Source organism: Capra hircus, chromosome 11 (genome assembly GCF_001704415.2).
Source record: "Capra hircus breed San Clemente chromosome 11, ASM170441v1, whole genome shotgun sequence".
Lineage (NCBI taxonomy): Eukaryota > Metazoa > Chordata > Mammalia > Artiodactyla > Bovidae > Capra > Capra hircus.
This window is the reverse complement of record NC_030818.1, coordinates 100,630,582-100,649,608: the sequence shown is the minus strand read 5'-3', so window position 1 is coordinate 100,649,608 and position 19,027 is coordinate 100,630,582. Positions and strand designations below refer to the sequence as shown.

General features: G+C 60.4%; 1 protein-coding gene across 1 annotated transcript in view; it reads left to right on the top strand.

The window, feature by feature from the left end:
• FIBCD1 (fibrinogen C domain containing 1) overlaps positions 1,667 to 19,027 on the top strand; it is a 31,017-nt gene continuing 13,656 nt past the window's right edge. The window contains exons 1-4 of the mRNA XM_018054790.1: positions 1,667 to 1,882; positions 10,898 to 11,377; positions 16,317 to 16,476; positions 16,888 to 17,024. Of these exons, the coding sequence (XP_017910279.1) occupies positions 1,811 to 1,882; positions 10,898 to 11,377; positions 16,317 to 16,476; positions 16,888 to 17,024 (849 nt within the window). The 5' untranslated portion in view covers positions 1,667 to 1,810. The remainder of the gene's footprint in view (positions 1,883 to 10,897; positions 11,378 to 16,316; positions 16,477 to 16,887; positions 17,025 to 19,027) is intronic.

The following is a 19,027-nucleotide window of genomic DNA, read 5'->3' as shown; positions in this document are numbered from 1 at the left end:
ACCAGGACTCCAACCCAGGTCCCCGACTCCCAGTCGATGCTGGGGGACCCAAACTCCCAGGTGGCCCGACTGCCTCCCTTGGGCCTGGGGAGTAGGCTGCAGGTAAGGCTGGTAGACAGCTCTGGAAGGAGGAGGCGGCTGGCAGGTTGAGAATCCACCTTCCGTGGGTGAATGACAGTCCACTCGGATGCCAGGGGCAGCGAGTGCCCCCCAACCCCAGCTTTCAGGGCCCCCCACCCCCAGGCAGTCTGCTTCACCCGTGAGGGCCCCCGGGAGGGGGACGAGTACGGGGCGACAGACTGGGAGCCGGTGGGAGAGAGACGGAGACGGTGCCAGGGAACAGCCTGGCGGGCCAAGGCGCCCCGGGAGCCTGAACACAGCTCTGGGGAGAAGCGTGGGGAAGGGAACACGGGAGTCTATTCTGAAGCTGGGGGAGCCGAAGATGGGGGGGCCCCCGCAGAGAGGGGCGGGGGAGGGGCAGTCGGTCAGGCTCTGACGGCGGCCCGGGGGAGGGGGCGGCCGGCCGGGAGCGCGGCCTCGGTCGTGTGGGCGCCTCCCGGTCAGGAGTCACAATAGCAGCTCGTTAACAGAGCAGATTAAGGACTTTTGTCAATTACCTCTGAAGGCTACACCGGGCGGATTAAATGCTTTTTAAAGTGCTGCCGGTGGGAGGGGGCGACTAAGAAGCCCCCTCCCGGCACAAATCCCTCCTCTCCCGGGCAGAGGAGGAGGCGGGGGCCGAGGCAGCGCTGGGCGCGCCCGGGGAATGCGGGCGATCGGCCGCGAGCGCGGGCAGAGTGCGGAGCGGCTCGCACGCGACACCGCGGGCCGCCTGGGCGAGAAGAAGGCGTGGGGCCGGCTCTCCGTCCGCGAGCACCGGACGCAGGCCTACCGGCTCTGGCCGAGGAGCCCCCAGGGCAGGCCTCGCGGGTCAGGGTCGGGAGAGGGCGGTCCCTGGTGACCGGAGACTCCGGGCCTGGGCGCACTTGCCCCGGGACCCAGACTCAGACCTCGGACACCCGCAGGGGGCGCCCTTCGGCTGGCCCCCACCCCCGGACCCCGCCGGGTCTCAGGGTGAGCCCCTGCGCCTTGAGGGGGCCGGGAGGAGCGCGGCGCCGCTCCCCGGAGACGCCCGAAGGCCCCCCGGGGGCGCCCCCGGGGCCTGCCCGGCGCCGCGCTCCCCGCGCACGGTGAGTTGGCGCGGGTCCGGACCGGGAGGAAGTTTGCGAGGAGGCGGCCCCCGGGGTTCTCAAGCCCCTCCGGGCCCGGCGAGGGGAGGGCTGCCCGCGGCTCTTTGCTGTCCTCCCGGGCTGGCCCCGGGGGTCTCGGCCGGCCCGCCTCTTCTCTATTAATTAGCCTTTGGGGAGGTGGAGTTTCCCCATCGCCGTCCGCGGTGTGTGCGTGTGTATCAGAGGGAGAGCGGGGGAGCAATAAAAGGCAAAGAGAGTCCGAGACAAAAAAGACACGGAGATTGAGAAGGAGGGAGGGAGGAGGGAGGAGCGCGCAGGGGAGGCGCGGGAGCCGGGAGCGGGGACGGCGCGCAGCGCGAGCGGCGGGCGGGCGGCGGGCGGCCGGCGGCTCTCGCGCTCCCGCTCCCGCTGTCGCCCGCACACACCCGCGCACACGCCGGCACGCACACACACACGCACACACACACACTCGCACACCCACCCGCTGGCCCGGGCCGTCCAGGTGCGGGGCACCGAGGCGGGAAGCCGGCGAACAGAGCGAGCCCGCGCCCACCTCGGCGCCTTTGCGCTCCGCAGCGGCGCGCCTCGCCCAGCGTCCCCGCCAGCGGTCCTGCCGGAAGATGGTCAACGACCGGTGGAAGACCATGGGCGGCGCTTCCCAACTTGAGGACCGGCCGCGCGACAAGCCGCAGGTACGCGCGGGCCCGGGGCGTGGGGACACGGGCGTCCCGCGCGGTGGGCGAGGCCGTGGCGGCTCCGACCGGCGGGCTGGGCACCCGGGCTGGAGTTTGGGGCGTACCTCCCGTGAGGCTCGACAGGCCCGAATTGGGGCAGGCACCCTCCTTGGCTCCAGAGGAGACCCTTGAACTTGGGGTTCGGGCTGCCGATGGGGGCGGCACCCTTGCAGGAGTCCCCTTGCTCCTCCAACGGATTCAGGTGCACAGAGAAAGTAAGGGACCCATAGAGTTCACAATGTCACTAGCCCTTGAGCGCGAGCCTCTGTTTCCTCATCTCTACAATGGGCATCTGAACCATTTACCAAGTATCCCACCCTGGGTAGCACCCCGTGCCAGGCGCCTGGCATGCGACCCCCTCCCCCTCATCTCCTCTGAATCCTCTCACCCTTTAGCCAGCCTATCCCTACCCTCATACAGAAGAGGATCAATAAATATTTGCCTCTTGTAAGAACACTGGATATTGTGATTCTCCAGCTTTAAGACAAGGGAAGCAGGATTCAGAGAGAGTTGCTTCTGCCCCAGGCCTGTGGCTCTGCTGGGATTTGAACCCCGGGTCCTTGGGCTGCAGGTCTGTTCATCCCATGTGTTGTGCTGCCTCTTCAGGGGGCCGTGGAGGATGCCCAGGGCTGTGCACTGGAAGGCGGGTGAGGGCAGAGTTCCAGGGCTGGCCGGAGAGGGGGCTAGGGATGGGAAGCCGAGTGGAGGGGCAGCCCCGGGGCCGCCCCAGGCTGGGCTGCCAAGGGACTGGGGCAGGCAGGCGAGATGCCGAGGTCTGCTAGCCAAGGAGAGGAAATAATGGAGCTGCCCGTTTTAAATTTCAAATTTCTCCCAGACAGATGTCATTGGGGAAGGAACAGTTCTTGTTTGCAGAGGCAGGAGGGGGGTGGCAGGGGCGGGCCTTGGCGGGCCCCTCACTCTCTCGGGAGCGGGAGCGGCAGCCTGAGCGAGCGTTGTCTGGAGCCACATGCCTCCACACTTTGCAAAGCCCTTTCCCAACCGTCTGCACACCCTCGCTGTCGGCAGCAGCCTGGGTGGGGAGGCAGGGGTGCACGTGCCCTTGTCGCAGGAGGATGGTGGCGCAGAGAAGTCGAGGCATGCACCCAAGTCACACAGCATGTTAGCGGGAGAGCAAAGTTTCAAAGCAGATCTGACTCCATCCCTCTCCCAATGCATCTTGGTCCATTCTCCTTTCCTGTGAGCCCCCTTACAGGTACTGACTGCTTGTCATTTGCCAACAAGCAAATGACACCAGACTACCTGTTTCCAAACGTTTGCTGCCTCATCGTCCCCCAAACACACACACACACACACACACACACACACACTTCACTCAGGGAAACCCTACATATACTTCAAAACCTACTCAGATGCCACCTCCTCCAGGAAGCCCTCCCCGATGCCTGATGCCCCTTAGGCTCTGCCTTGATTCCCAGCAGCATTTAGCCTGTGCCACTCAGCTGCCTTTATCTCTGCCTTGGTCCCTAGCCTTGGTCCCTCCTCTAACAGGAGCTCCCTTTGGACACATGCTTCTTCTGGGCCCCCATCCTGGGGTCTCCCCCTGGATCCAAGCTCCTGTCTTTCCATGCAGTTCAGACTGGGAGTTGAGGGATTTTTGCTGAAATGAACTGCATGAAACCCGGCCAGGAGGAGCTGGAAGAGCAGAGAGTGCTGATGTGTCTCAAGGGGAGGTGGCTTCTGGGGGATCTATTTGAAATGTGGCTTTAAGGCCTCCTGGGTCAGCCCTGGCCTCTCTGCTGCGTCGTGGGGTATATATTCCAACTGCCACCAGGCCAGAGCCCAGCTGTCTGCCCCTTGGCATCGGAGGCTACCAAGAGCTTGTGGTCCCAGCGGCCTGGGCCAATATCAAACACCACCTTCTCACTCCACCCCTTTGGTGATCCCACATGTAGACAGGCTGTCCCATTGCCAGCTCCAGGCTTGTCTGAAGCTTCAGGTAGGAGGCAAGCCCTTTCCTGTGCCCACCGTCAAAAGGGAGCCAGGGTTCCCTTGGGCCTGGCCTTCTGGCATCCATCGCTTCTAGTTTCATCTCCACCACTGACATGCTTTGTGACTGGGTAAGTTACATCCCCTTCTGAGTCTGGACTTTACCATCTGTAAAATGGGAACAGCAATCTTTGCTTCCTCCTCACTTCACAAGGACTTAACAAGAGCTGAGTGAAATAATGGTGTGCTTTGCAAACTGTCAAGCGCTGTACACCCTTGAGGAAGGTGGTTCTCAGAGCAGCCTGACCCCTTTGCCAGGCTGTCAAAGTCCTGATCGCCTCTTTGCCCACCAGGGAAAGCAATATGACCACCCACTTCCCTCCAGAAGGCTCTGATTGAGGTTCTCTAACAAGGTACTTCCTCCAGAAAAGGCCCCAGAGCCACAGTCTGAGTGCCAGCTGTGCTCATCTGCATAACTTCTCGTTTCTTAGTCAAACCACTCTAGGAGTTTGGCAGCAGGAATGATCGACCCATTAAACAGATGAGGAAACTGAGGCTGAGATTTGCAGCCAGGACTTGAACTTTGGTGGCCGATGAGCCTTGTTGGGAAGACTAAGGGAAGAGAGGCTGGCTGCCCTTGGCTCCTCCTACTTGGGCGCATTATGTAATTCCCAAGGAGAGGGCTCTGGTACCTAGTGCATGGTTCTCCAGGGCACACACCGTACCCACTGCCACTGAAGGGCCTACATCCAAGTGTTGCTGTTTCTGCGGACAGCCTCGGGCCGGCTGTGTCCTGGGCCTGTCCAGCCTCAGCTCCTCATTTGCCAAGTGACCTTGGACAAGGTGCCGACTTCATTAGAGCTTCACTTCTCCCCCTGTGAAACCAAGGGGCTCTCACACCCTTAGGGCAGCAGGTGATGGTGGGATATTTGCCAGGAGTTCAGAGTTGCTCAGATAAAAGGACCCAGAAATAGTCATAATTCTCCTAATCTTCTAGTGTGGGGCAGAAAGTCACCCTGTAACTATCTCCTCTTGTTGCAGGGGGGTAGGGGGGCGGGGAGGCTCATTTCTGAGCAATCCCTGAGTCAAACCACCCCACAGGGAGGTCAACCTCTGAACCATCCCAGGCAGTGTCCCTTGATATTTTCAAAACTTTGAAAAATATTCCATACAGGGAATACAGTTCTCATTGGGAAGTTCTTCTTGATGTCTAACCTAAACCCTGCTGCATTTAATTCACTCAGTGGCTATTTATAGAGTCGCTCCCTCTTCTAGGAGAGACAGCTGTAAACCTGTGCCTCGGGAACTTAGAGTCTCTTGGGAAGAACACACTCGCATCATGGGATTATGACAAACCACGATGGGCACTATAAAGAAAACCATGCTGCCTCTGTCCTCATTGCCTGGGCTTTGGGCGGAGGTCACTGTGTCCGGGTTGGAAGGGAAGGAGGCTGAAGAGAACAGGGCCTGCCAGTCAAGGACTCCTTTCTCCTTCTGTTTCCTGAGCCCCTCCCCATGGAGCTCACCCCCAGCCCAGCGTGCGGCAGTGATGAGAAGGCTGGAGGCTGGGGTGGGAGGTCAGAGACCACTCTGGCATTTAAGCTGGACAGTGTCTGCCAGATCTGTGACACCAGCGTGTGTTGGGGGAAATGACAGACGGGGCGTCCCGGGTGATGCTAGTGGTAAAGGGCCCGTCTGCCAATGCAGGAGACTTAAGAGATGCAGGTTCGATCCCTGGATGCAGAAGATCCCCTGGAGGAGGGCATGGCAACCCACTCCAGTGTTCTTGCCTGGAGAATCCCATGGACAGAGGAGCCTGGCGGGGCGATATGGTCCATAGGGTGGCAAAGAGTCGGACACGACTGAAGTGACTTAGCATGCAGGCAGGCGGCTGGAGAGAGCTGGGCAGGAGTGGGGATGGGGGGAGGGGGCAATAGCGGAGGCTGGGGGTGGGGCGGGACCTGCTCCTGAGGCCTCCGAAGCCCCGCAGTGGTCTGAGTGGAGCGTCCTGGGTTCTTTGCCATCAGGAGGGTCCTGGGCCTCTGGGTGGGGTATTGGTTGGTAGGGCTGGGAGGAGGTGGGGAGGCTAACGGGGAGATGGTTGAGGTGATTTTAAAGCAGACGATGCGGCTTGGACCAGATCAGGGCTGGGGGGCCATAGGAACAGAGGGGCCCTGGGGATTCGAGCAGGTCAGAGTGGACCCAGCGGGGGTGAGGGAGGGGAGCCCAGGGAGATCCCCTGTTTTGGAGGGGGCTGGTGAGGCTGATACCATCCCTGGGTGGAACTCTCAGGAGGGCTCAGGTTTGAGGTGGAACGAGCCTGGTTTAGGGGTCAGTGGGCTGGAGGCCTGGAGATCTGAGGGGTGGGAAGGGTGAGCAAGACCCTCACAAGACACATCAAGAGACCCTCCCTCATCGGAAATAGACTCAGAGCTGAGTGCTCTCTGAGGAGTGACAGGGCTGGTGGCTCAGCTCCTTTGGGAGGGGTGGACACAGGCAGTTCCCAGACCCTTCTCTTTGTCCCTAGAACACCCCTGGCCAGTCTCCTGGGGCCTTCCTGGTGGCCTGAGGCTTCAGATGGCCTTCAGCGTGGGTCATGTGCAGAGGCCCCTGGCAAGACAGAGAGCTCTTCCCCTAGGACTCATAGAGTGAGCCAGCAAGGCGTCTTCCTAAGTCTTTGGGACCCCCCACCCCAGAATTTTGAGCAGAACAACCACCTCCTCTTTTTAAGGGATCTCTGGGACGCTCCTTCTCCCAGGGCCAAAGCATCAGAGCCCAGCCCAGGTCAGGCGCTGTTTGCCTGGCTGGGGGAGCAGATGTGCGTTCCTGGGGAGTGAGGAGGAAGTCTCCCCCAGGGTCTTTGGGCTGGGCAGGGGCTGGGCTGCCCCGCTCGCGACAATCACAAGCCCAGGTGCAACTCTGAGTCTCTGCCAGGCTCAGACCATACTGCCGCACCTTGGCTTTCCTAACGCAGGCCCACACAGTGTGTTTCTGGGGCTGGGGTGCTCCTAGGAGATAGGGGCTGGGAGCGGCTTGCACCTGGATCTCACCTTGCCTGGCCTCCCCTTGGGGGAGGTTTTCTTCTTCCCACTTTGCTACAAGGAGTGTAGTCTCAGCCTGCTCGCAGGACCACGACCCAGCTCCCTTATAAACACAGGGAAAGGGGCTTCCGTGGTGGCCCGCTGGTGGCCCCTTGCACACTCCCAGTGCAGGGCTCACAGTTTCGATCCCTGGTCGGGGAACTAAGATCTCACATGCTGCACAGTATGGCCTTAAAATAAACAAGAAGTGGGGTACAGTGCAGGCAGAGCACTGCCTCCGGGAGCCCTTTCTTCCAGAGCCTCTTAGTCTCAGCCAGACCCCGTGGCCGTCCCTGGAGGCTGGGGACTCAGAGGAGGCAGTCAGGACGCTGCCCCCCCTCTAATGAGGCAGCTCCGGGGCTTTCTCCTCCTGCCTCCCCTGGCGTGAGCCCACCGTGTCCTACCCTGGCTGGGGCGTCCTGGGCCGCCTTGGACCGCAGGCCAGCACTAGGGCTCATGCAGGGGACGAAGCCACATTCCCCCAGCCGGAAGCTTACACAAGTGTTTAGCCCCAGCAGCAGGTCTCAGACCCTGGGGTTCCTCGAATGTCCCCCACCCCCGACCTGGGATACTTTCCCAATCTACAGGCTCCTTGCCCCTGGGAGGTGGGGACCCCAGGCATGCACCACTCCGCCCCGGCCAAGGGCTGATGAGTTAAATGCCAGCCCCCCGCACGCTCCACTGGGCGGCTCGCACCCGAAGCCCCCCTTATGGTCTTGGACAGATTTCTTTGCAAGGCACGTAAACTGCAGCCTATAAAAGCGAACAGCACTTCATGTTTAAGGTGATCTCTGAAGACTGATTCTCCTCTGCTGAGTGGCCGGTTTCATCTCCAGGCTCTGGCATCCCCCTGCCCCTCAGGGGAACCCCTGCAGCATTCTCCAGTGTGCCCCCTCCTCTGCACCCTTGGCCTTCCCGCCAGGGACCTAGGGCCTGGGTGGAAGCAGATGCCCAAGAGGACCTGGGGACGCACACGGGGGACGTGGCTGGCTGCTCTGCCTCCCCAGCTGGGGACCTTAACACTCTCCTGTGGAGGACGGCACTCAGAGCTGCTCGGGGCAAGGTGTCTCGCGATGGAGTCCGGGAGGGGACTGACAGGGACTCACTAGCTGACACAGGGCTTTGTCTCAAACCCTGGCCAGTCTTCCCACAAGGCAGGACTGTGGTTGGATGGTCAGCAACAGCCGCACAAACGGGCGATGGGTTTGAACCCAGTCAAGCAGGGCTGGGTTCAAATGCTCCTGTGACCTTGGGCAAGGCTCTTCTCTCTTTGAGCCTCAGTTTTCCCATCTGCAAAATGTAACCAACCACAACAAGGGGATGTTTGGAGGTTTCAGTGGTGGGAACATAGCATAAACTCAAGTGATAGCGGTAACAATGCAATGTCCGCCCCATGGATCCTGCTGACTCGTGGCAAGGTTGGGGCAGCCTGGAGGCCGCCTTCATTCTGTGCCAGGCCATCCCGGGTGGGCACAGGGCTCAGCATGGAGGTCATGACCCTTTGCCCTGCCAAGCACCATGGGTGCCAGGGCTTTCACCTCCTACGCCAACAAGGTCATGGAGAAATGACCTAGCCCGCCCGTCCTGCCCTCCATCCATCCAGCAACCAGCCGCTCTATGCCTTTTGGGGGAGGGTGGGGCTCACGGTTTAGAGCGGGTTTCCTCGACCTGGGCTCTGCAGGCCCCAGAATTCTAGCTTCCCTTGTGTCCACATCATCTCCAAGGGGATCATGCCCCCAAAGAGGGTAAGAGTCATAGTCCATGGGACACGAGGTCCCTACGGGCAAGGCTGGCATGACTGTCCACTGCTACCCCTCAGGGACTGGCTTGGACCCTGGCTCGAGGGGAACACCAGGTAATACTGAATGGATGTTTGAGTGAATGAATGCAGTCAAAGGTGATGACTGTATTTGTTAGGGAGGAGCAAGGGCTGTGAGGAAACACTGAGGAGGAGCCTCACCCAAACTGGGAGGAGGGCTGAGGAAACAGTCTAGGAAGGCTTCCTGGAGGAAGTGACATCTAGCTGAGCCCTGAAGAAAGAGAGTTTAGCTGTGGAAGAGAAGGAGGGGGAGCTGATGCCTCAGGCTGAGGGAGCAGCCTGTGTAGAGCTGGTGGAGGGAAGCCGACGTGTTCAGGTCTGGCTGGAGTAAATCGTGCCACTGTGTGGAGTCCCAGCATGTCTGGGCAGGTGTGGGGAGAGGTGGGGTAGAATGTTGAGTCCCATCACTGCAGGGACAGACTAAGGAACCCTCTCCCTTGTCTCTCCAACAACACAGACCCCTGACCCCCTCCTCCTCTGGTGCCAAATGGGAGATTCAGGAGTTACTTGTAGAATTTGAATTTAGGGAAAAGTAGCTACTTGCTCTACCATATTTTCTCAGAAAAACATTGTATAAGAGGCTGTTGGGTTTTTTTTTTTGCTGCATCCTGCTGCACATGGGATCTTAGTTCTCTGACCAGAGATCAAACTTGTGCTCTCTGCAATGGAAGCATGGAGTCTTAACCACCGGACCACCAGGGATGTCCCTAGAGGCTATTTTATGGGTCACCAAGAAAGAAAGTTGTCAATCACAATTGTAAGATCCTCCCATATGTCAGAGATGTTGAGATATGGAGACAAAAAAAAAAGGCGGGGGGAAGGGACATTCTAGCATCAATGACACAGAAATAGCACTTTGGGTGGAAAATAAAAAACCCGACACCTCCAGATGCTCTGTGCACACTGATCATGAGATAATAAAAGCCGCTAATATTTATTGCGCAAACAGAGTGTGCCAGGCATGGCTCCAAGTGCTTTAATATACTAACTCATTTAAAGATGCCTCTTGGATTCAGAAAGTTGAAAATGTGGGGAAAATTCAGCGCTTGGACATTCCTGGCCCCGGGAAGAGGCGGGAGGCGGGGGTCCAGTCCTAGCCCAGCTTCTCATCTGCAGGGTGACCGTGGGCAAGCCCCTGGCCTTCTGTGGGCCTCAGTGTCCCCGTGTGTCAAAGGCTGTGATTGCTCCGCAGGCTTCCCTTGGGCCGTGAGTGATGCGGGCCAGTGAGTCTGGATTTGGGCTCCATCACGGTGCCTCCTTTAATTACAAGCTGCACTGGGTCCAGGGGGTGGAGGGGTGCTTTGTGAAAGAGGGGGAGGAAGGAAGGGCAGGCAGGAGAGGAAAGGGGGTGGGGAGGTGCTCAGGAGGCCACCCCCGGCCTGGGGACTCACGGCAGCCTCGTGGGCCTGCAGTGGCTTCAGGACGCAGGGTGTGGGTGCTCTGGGTTGAAAAGACCTTCAGTGACAGCAGCCCGTGGCCCCGAGGCGTCCATTCCGCTGAGACAGCGCGATGATTGTAGCATTGCTGGGTCACCATCGCAGCTCTCCCTTCCCGAGTCTGCACGGGCGTTGGGCGCCTGCCTATGGGGCGGGTGAGTCACCATTGCCCCCATTTGACAGATGAGGACACCGAGGCTCAGGGAGGCGAAGACCCTCACTCAAGGTCACCCTGCTGAAAATGACAGCTTGGGGACCTGAGCCTGGCCTATCTGGCTGCAGAGTGGGAGTCCACCTCCCGCTTGCCCTTACCAGACCCGGGAGGGCTCCACGTGCGGTGATGTGCCCGCCAGGGGCAGGGGCAGCGTGGGAGAAGGGACTGTCCCTCCATCTCCTGGCTCTCTGCCCTGGTTCCTCTTGTCGCCATCCCCATCTCTGTCTCCCTGCCTCTCTTGCCTTCTTGGGGGGCGGCCGGTGCAGGCCTGTTTCTCTGTCTCCCTTCTGGGGCTCTGTTTCTCTAAGACTCCCCTCCCTCGTCCCCCAGAAGGAGCCTCGCCCAGGCTTCACAAAGGCCAGAGGGCCCCGCCCGAGGGTTGGAGCCGGAGGCCTGGGCCTGCCCCTGATGCTGTCCCTTCTCTCTCCCACCTGCCCTCTGTCCTGTCTGCGTCCGTGTGCCCGGGCTGGCCTGCAGCGGCCAAGCTGCAGCTGTGTGCTGTGTACAGTGCTGCTGTCCCTCGCCGTGCTGCTGGCCGTGGCGGCCACCAGCGCCGTGCTGCTTGTGAACCACGCCCGTGCGCCCGGCACGGCGCCCCCGCCCGTCGTCAGCACCGGGCCGGCTGGGGCCAACAGCGCGCTGGTCACCGTGGACAGGGCCGACAGCTCGCGCCTCAGCATCCTCATTGACCCGCGGTGCCCTGACCTCACCGACGGCTTCGCCCGCCTCGAGGGCGCCCAGGCCTCCGTGCTGCAGGCGCTGAGCCAGCGCCAGGCCGAGCCGAGGCTGCCGGGCGAGCAGGAGCAGGAACTGCTGGACACGCTGGCGGACCAGCTCCCTCGGCTGCTTGCCCGGGCCTCGGAGCTGCAGGCCGAGTGCTCCGGGCTGCGGAAGGGGCACGGCGCCCTGGGCCAGGGGCTCAGTGCCCTCCAGAGCGAGCAGGGTCGCCTCATCCAGGTAAGGGTGGGGGTCTGTGCCTCCCTCAGGATCTGGGCAGGGGTGGGTGGGGGGGCTGCCACCACCTGCTGGCCCTGCTGAGTGCCTGGTGCCCACGGCGTCACTCTGTCCCAGGGCCAGGGGCTGTTGTGATTCCCGTCTGCGGACAAGCAGATGAGGCTCAGAGAGGTGGGAGTCTCACCCCAGGTCACACAGCTCGTGCAGCCATCCTGGTGACCTGGGTGTTAGTGTGGTCTCCATGGCAGGCAGTAGTCCACCCATCAGTCAAATCCATCCATCGAGTCAAATCCAGGGCTGGAGGGGCTTCCCAGGCGCGCCTGTGCCAATGGACACAGGAGACGCAGGACGTGGCCTCCATCAGGCTAATAGAAGTTCAAGGTCATGTGGTGCTCAGTGGCAAGCACCCCCACCCTCGGCTGTGCCATGTGGTCAGAGAGAGCCGTACCCCCTCCGCCAGGTCACCCCATCCACTGCCATTTGACGCCCACAGCCTTCCAGGGAAGGGGGGAGCCAACTGAAGAGCTCAACCCGACCCTTAGTGTGTCCCCAACACCTCCGCCCCACTCCAGCCCCGACCAGAGCCCAGCCAGGTAGGTCCCAGCATGCACCAGTGGATCTGGGTGAAGGGTTTCTAACACTGACCATGCTTGCAGCACCAGCAAGAATCTTCCCCCTCGTGGAATCAGGGTTCAGGATCAGCTCACTGGGTCTCTGCCGTTTTCCAGAAGAGAAAACTAAGGCCCCGAGGCGTCTGTTCCGCTGAGACAGCGCGATGATTTGTAGCATTGCTGGGTCACCACCGCAGCTCCCCCTTCCCGAGTCTGCACGGCGTTGGGCGCCTGCCTATGGGGCGGGTGAGTCATCATTGCCCCATTTGACAGATGAGGACACCGAGGCTCAGGGAGGCGAAGACCCTCACTCAAGGTCACCCTGCTGAAAATGACAGCTTGGGGACCTGAGCCTGGCCTGTCTGGCTGCAGAGTGGGAGTCTACCTCCCGCTTGCCCTTACCAGACCCGGGAGGGCTCCACGTGGGGCGATGTGCCCGCCGGGGGACAGTGATATGCCTGAGCGGGGCAGTGATTTGTCCGGGGTACAGTGGCCAGGTCTCCCCAGGCGGCACTAGTGGTAAAGAACCCGCCTAACGCAGGAGATGTAAGAGACACAGGTTTGATCCCTGGGTGGGGACAATACCCTGGAGGAGGGCACGAATACTCATGCCAGTATTCTTGCCTGGAGAATCCCCTGGACAGAGGAGCCTGGGTGGCTACAGCCCATAGCATCACAAAGAGTCAGACACGATACGACTCACCACATGCTTGTGCACAGCAGCCAGGTCAGGCCTGGCATCTGGCCTCTGGAGCATTGCCCAGCCTCCAGCCTTTACCCTATCTGCTGCCCACCCCCCACCCCCATGACTTAGGTCCTTGGGGACTGGGAGGCGAGCCCCACCCCTGCCATGGGTCCAGCCCATTTCTGGACACGTGAGATGGCCAGGCATTTGGTCACTCACCAGCTCAAGAGTGACGGGCCTTTTCCCTCCCCCGAAGGCTGCAGCTGGAGAAATTACAGTCCTTGTCATCCTGTCAGGGTGACTGATGGGGAGGCAGCCTCCCCATCCTGGGGGGGTGTTCAGCTGCCCTCCTGCTGCCCCTCCATCTGCAGCGGCCCTGCCCCTCATCCTCAGGGGTCGGGGAGACCTCCAGACTTTCTTGGGCATCTGGGCACCTCACTTCACTCTCCCCGTGGCTCAGCCCTGGACAGCCTGGCCCGCCCACAAACACTCACCTTCAGGGCAGGGGCGGGGGACTGGGTGGGAGCCTTGGGCCTCCCACCCGCTCACCTGCACGGAGGCCTAGAGCCGTCCCCTGAAGACTAATGGCTCTTCTGGGGCCCAGCACTGCCTCGGCTCACCTGATATATTCACTTCTCACAAGAATGTTTAATTTGACTCATTTCCCACAGACTCAAGGTGATTTCAGAGACCGTGTGTCTTGCAGAGCCATGCTGCCATAGCTCCTAGTTCCCCTTCTACGAGCTTCCCAGACCCTCCGCTGTCAGCTGGAGACCTGGGCTTCTCAGAGCAATGCCCACAGCACTCCCTGTTGGAGTGACCAGAGCTGCTCGTTAAAAGGCATGTCCCTGGACCTCACCCCCAAACCCCCGGGAGCAGCAGAGCTGAGTTCCTGCCCTCACGGTTTGAGTCAGTAGAGTCAAGGCTTCACTGAGGACCCACTGTGGGTCCCTGAGCACCTCCAGTGCCCTCCCTGGGCGGGGCACTGCCCTCCTCACCAGTAACACGGGGCTAGCACGGTCCATGCCCAGTAGGATGCTGGCACTCATAGCTGTACTGGGCTCGGTGGGCGTGTGGCACATGAGGGACGTTGTCTACGCATTCCCACTTCCTTTATTAAGATGGTAGCAACTTTGTAAGCTGAAGTTTTGGCCTATGGGCAGCCACCACTGAAAATCTCTTTTTCGGTCCACACTGTGTGTGATAAACACTTTGCAGTACAATAGCCCCTGGAGGTGGTGAAATGAAAGTGAAAGTCTGACTCTTTCAACCCCATGGACTATACAGTCCATGGAATTCTCCAGGGCAAAATACTGGAGTGGGTAGCCTTTCCCTTCTTCAGGGGATCTTCCCAACCCAGGGAGCGAATCCAGATCTCCCGCATTGCAGATTCTTTACTAGCTGAGCCACAAGGGAAGCCCAGGAAGTGGAGGGAATCGTTACCCCCATTCTACGGAGTGGCAGACCGAGGCTCAGCGTGGCAAAGCGACTTGTTTAAGCTCCAACAACTGAGAAGTGCTGGAAACAGCAGCTCGGATTTCACTGCCTCTGAAAGTCGCCAAGTCCTCTTGAATGCAGCTGCGCGGCTCAGCGAGCAGGGACTGACTTTCCCCATTAATTCGGGGCATGTTTTTATGTACATTTTCAACTTTAATCATTTGCTGGTTTAAACTGAGGTCTTCCTTGCCCGTTAGCAAGAGCTGGCTGTGCCTGAGTTTCTCGAGTGTGTCTGCCTCGTCACAGAAGGATGGGCAGTACAGATTCGACTGAACCGATGGGCTTGGTGATCTTTCCTGCTCACATCCCGCAGGGCCGCCCCCTGCCCCTGCTCCCTGGGGCTGCCTGCATCCTACCGCAGGGCTCCTCCAATGGGGCTTGTCTCCAGGACACTGCAATAAAACCCCAGGAGAAAGCTGCCACCCCGCCTCAATGCTCTCTCCACCCGTCTGGGTGCCTCTTCCCCGGGCCTGAGCCCCCACTGAATCACCTGCTCAGCAGAGGGGAAACTGACAAGGAAACTAAAAGCTTTGTCGGGCCCCTGCTCCCGGACAAGCTGAGAATCATATTTTGTGAACTGCTGGCACTGTATATTTCTATTTCCCTTCCTCGAACGAGCTATTATCTGGCCAGTGACAGATTTGGTGTGTAAAGACCCAGCAAGCTTCATGCTCGCTGGCTGACTGCAGTCTGCCTGTGACCCTGCCTCCCTCCCGCTAGAGCCCTGGGGTGGGGAGGTGACAGACCACAGACCCCTCAGGCATCAGGCACAACCGAGAGACCCCAGGTGGAACAGAGCTGCACTAACTGAGCCCTAAACCTCTGGACTGCGATCACAGTGGGAACGGTACAAATCAAGAAAGAAGCATGAACACATGCTGTCGTGAACCTTCCCCCCTCCCCAGAAAACAGGGCCCACCACGGTGGTTCGCGGGGAGGGGAGTAATGTGAAAGGGGTTTAGTTACCCTTCCAGGGTTATTTGAAAGTGATTGGAGGAGGGTCCTGAGCCAAAACTCAAAATCAACACCAGAGCCTGGGTCCAAATCATCGCCCGGCCTGCCCCCACCTTAGGCTCCCTGCACGATGGCACAGCCCTGGGTTCCTTTCCTGCCAGTCAGCCTGTGGGGGACCTCCCCTTCTGGGCCTCAATTTCCCCATCTATAACAAGGGGATGACACCTCAAGCCCTTCCACCTGGCAATGCTATGGGGTCAGGTGAAGGGGTGGACATCAGAGAGCCCTGGAAAGTCAAAGCTGGGTTCTCATGAGTATGCGTGGGTGGTGCAGGCCTCCAGGGTCCCACCTGCGGAGGGCAGACCCAGCACCCCTGCTTTGTAGCCTTGCTGGGCGATGAGAAGAGATGTTGAATGTTGATTGAAGATGTTTTGTAATCTGGAAGGTGCCTCATGAATCCCCATACTGAGGCAGGCACCCAGGTGCTGAGTGCTGAGTCCCTGCTGGGGGCCTCACGCTGTGACTGATCCCCAAGGCACCTGGGCCAGAGAGGCTAGGTTAACCCCATCTCAAGGCTGGGTTAATCACTCACCTGCAGCCATGTAACTGGCAAGTGGGTGAGCTGGGATTTGAACAGCGGGGTCTCCTTTAGTCAGTTCAGCTGGGCTGAAGGCACAGAAATGGATGAAGAACAGGGCCTGCGGTGTCTCCTCCCACCTGAGCCTCCGTCCTTTGCACACCGGGGCTGAGACCACAGTGGGCGGTGGCCAGAGTAAGCCAGGGGCTCGCACCAGGAGAGTGCCTCCACCGTGAGGACTAGTGTGTGTGCGCCAGAGCTATTGCCCGGTGGTCCACTCACCGGGTGAGCCCCACCCACATGGTGCCCCACCCACCTGGAACCCCACTCACCCAGTGCCCGCAGGCACCTGGAGCTCCACCCACCCAATACTCACTCACCAGGAGCTCTACCCACCCGGAGCTCCACCCACCCAGTGCTCACTCACCAGGAGCTCCACCCACCTGGAGCTCCACCCATCCAGCAATCCACCCACTGAGTGCTCCGCTTACCCAGGGCTCCTTCCACCCGGAGCTCCACCCACCTGGAGCCCCACCCACACAGTGCCCCACCCACCTGGAGCTCCACCCACCCAGTGCCCCATCCACTCAGAGCTCCACCCACCTCTGTGCCCTACAGCTTCTCTCTGAGAGCCAAGGCCACATGGCTCACCTGGTGAACTCAGTCAGCGATGTCCTGGATGCCCTGCAGAGGGACCGGGGGCTGACCCGACCCCACGTCAAGGCTGACCTTCAGAGGGCACCTGCCAGGGGATCGCGGCCCCGCAGCTGCGCCAATGGTGAGTGAGATGGGGACTGCCTTCCTTGGATGACCTGGGTGCCCAGGTTCATTCCCACAACGTCCCCCACCTGCCCGACTGACAAGGCTACACTGCTTCTGTGTGCCGAGGACTTCCTGCTGCCGGGCAGCACTGAGCACCCTACCTATACCCTCCTGTTGACCCCTCTCCCAGCTCGATGAGGTGGAGCTCACTGCACCCGTTTTCCAGATGAGGAGAGTGAGGCTCAGAGAGGGTACTCACTCACCACATCCGCCCAGGGAGAGGCAGAGCCATAGTCTGCCCCCAAGGCCAGTGCTCTGGAGCCCACCTGACACTGCTGGACAGACAAGTCAGAGACCCAGGGACACAGGAGAGTGGGCAGGAACGTGAGTGCGGGGCCCAGTGCCCTGACGGCCTTCCCTGTCTCAGGCTCTCGGCCACGTGACTGTCTGGACGTCCTCCTGAGCGGACAGCAGGAGGACGGCGTTTACTCCGTCTTCCCCACACACGACCCCGCCGGCTTCCAGGTCTACTGTGACATGCGCACAGATGGAGGCGGCTGGACGGTGAGTCTCCCGGGGTGTGCGGCCGGCTGGGCCAGGCCCTGCCTCCTCTGGGCCCTGCAGGTGGTCCGGGCAGATGCCGGGGTGACCCAGGAGGCTGTGCACATGAGCCGGGGTGCTCTGCCTGGCCCTGCCCAGGGGTTCACCAGCCATCACAAACCTGCCTGTGATCTCACCAAAGCCTCCACAGAGCAAGTGGGGGGCATGTGCTGACACGTGGGGGCCACTTAGGAGCAGGTGTCAGATCCCGAAGTCTGAGTGGAGCCGCCTTCCACTCCCTGAGTCTGCAGCCCCCGCCCCCACCCTGGGCAGTGGTTCTGGAGGGGTTGGGGGTGTTGCTGAGGTTGGGTCCTGGGACTGTCGGCCGCTAATGTGAGCTCCAGGGCGGAGATTTTCAGTTACTCAGTAGATGGTGCGTGTGCAAGAGACACAAGGGGCAGCACGTTGCTGTGAGCAGAGGCCCCGCCCCCAGGGCCTCCTGGTGAGGAGCCGTCGCCATCTCCTTGCACCTCCTGGTTCCTGACCCGATGGGAATTGGGAGCAATGGAAAGGCAAGGGTGAGAGCCGCATGTGGCCCAAGACCTCCCCGGGCCAAGAGAAGGAGGAGGTGGCGCGGCGGGGCAGAGGCCCTGGTTTGAAGACCTGGAGGTCTCCTAATCAGCCAGCGGAGAAGCCCCTTCTACAGCAGGGTCGACACACAGGTCTCCCCCTGTCTGCACCGCAAGTCCTCAACTCTGCCTTTGCAGGGGGAATGTAGCCACAAAACTTAAACACCTGGGGGGTGCGAGCTGGCATACAAGGGTGAGGGCAGCGGGGTTGGCCAAACGGAGCAGGAGGCGAGACGGGGAGGCCCGAGCGAGGCGGGTGGGCAGGGCCCAAGCAGATGCTCTCGGAGGGCAGAGCTGCCATCGGGAGCTGGTGTGAGAGCCGCTGAGAGCCCCCTGAGGACCCCGAGACAAACATTCTTCTAAACGTCCCTACAAGCTCCGGAGAGAGAAGCGTTTAAATGCACTGGACTCACATCTGAGCCTAAAAGCACTTTTGTTTTCCCATCTTGGAGCATCTGAGTTATGGCCTCCACCTCTGGGACCCCCTTGGCGGGCAGAACAGCTCTGATACACCAGCCAGAGCCGAGAAATCAGAGTTAAGGGTTAGGACAGGCTTAATGAAAGACCAGGATGCCGGCCCGGACCATGCATCTTCCACTTGGGTGGAGTGGAAGCCAGTCTCCCGGGAAGTCAATCAGGGTTGGGGCTGGGAGGCGGGTAATTCCTTGGGCCTGGGCTTCAGGGGCGATGAGAGGGGAGTCGATGAGGTGCACAGGCCTGCCCAGCCCTCCCGCCCAGACACCTGGATCAGCCAGCCTGGAAGAAAGGCCATTCTCAGCAGAGAAGGGCTAGCGAGGCCCACAGACGTTAATATCCATTTGGGCTTCCGTCAAAAGCAATCTTTTCTCGGATACCTCTGGGCGTCTGTCAGGATCACCTCCCTGCCACACGGAATCTCTCGGAAACTCAATTGCTGTGTGGGAGGGAGCTGGCTGCTGCTCTGCTGGACCCTGATACCATCCATCCTCATTTAGGCTCCATGTCCAACTGCCAGGCCTCGAGTGCCAACACGGGGGACAGGGTGCCTGGGGCCAGACACGCCAACCAGAACCTGCTTCCCAGAGAGCCGGAACTGCAAGAGGTTGGCACTCAGCATCCCTGTTTGCCTAGGAGCACTTTACAGTTTATATACTGTGGCCCTGCTGGCACTGCTCCAGCCCTCCTCCAACCCCTGGAGACCCACAGGGCTGCCTCAGAGAGGGCAAGAGGTTTGTTCAAGGTCATCCAGGTGGCGCTAGTGGTAAAGAATCTGCCTGCCAATGCAGGAGACGTAAGAGATGCAGGTTCATCAGTCCCTGGGTCGGGAAGATCCCCTGGAGGAGGGCATGGCAACCCACTCCAGCATTCCTGCCTGGAGAATCCCACGGACAGAGGAGCCTGGCTGGCCACAGTCCATAG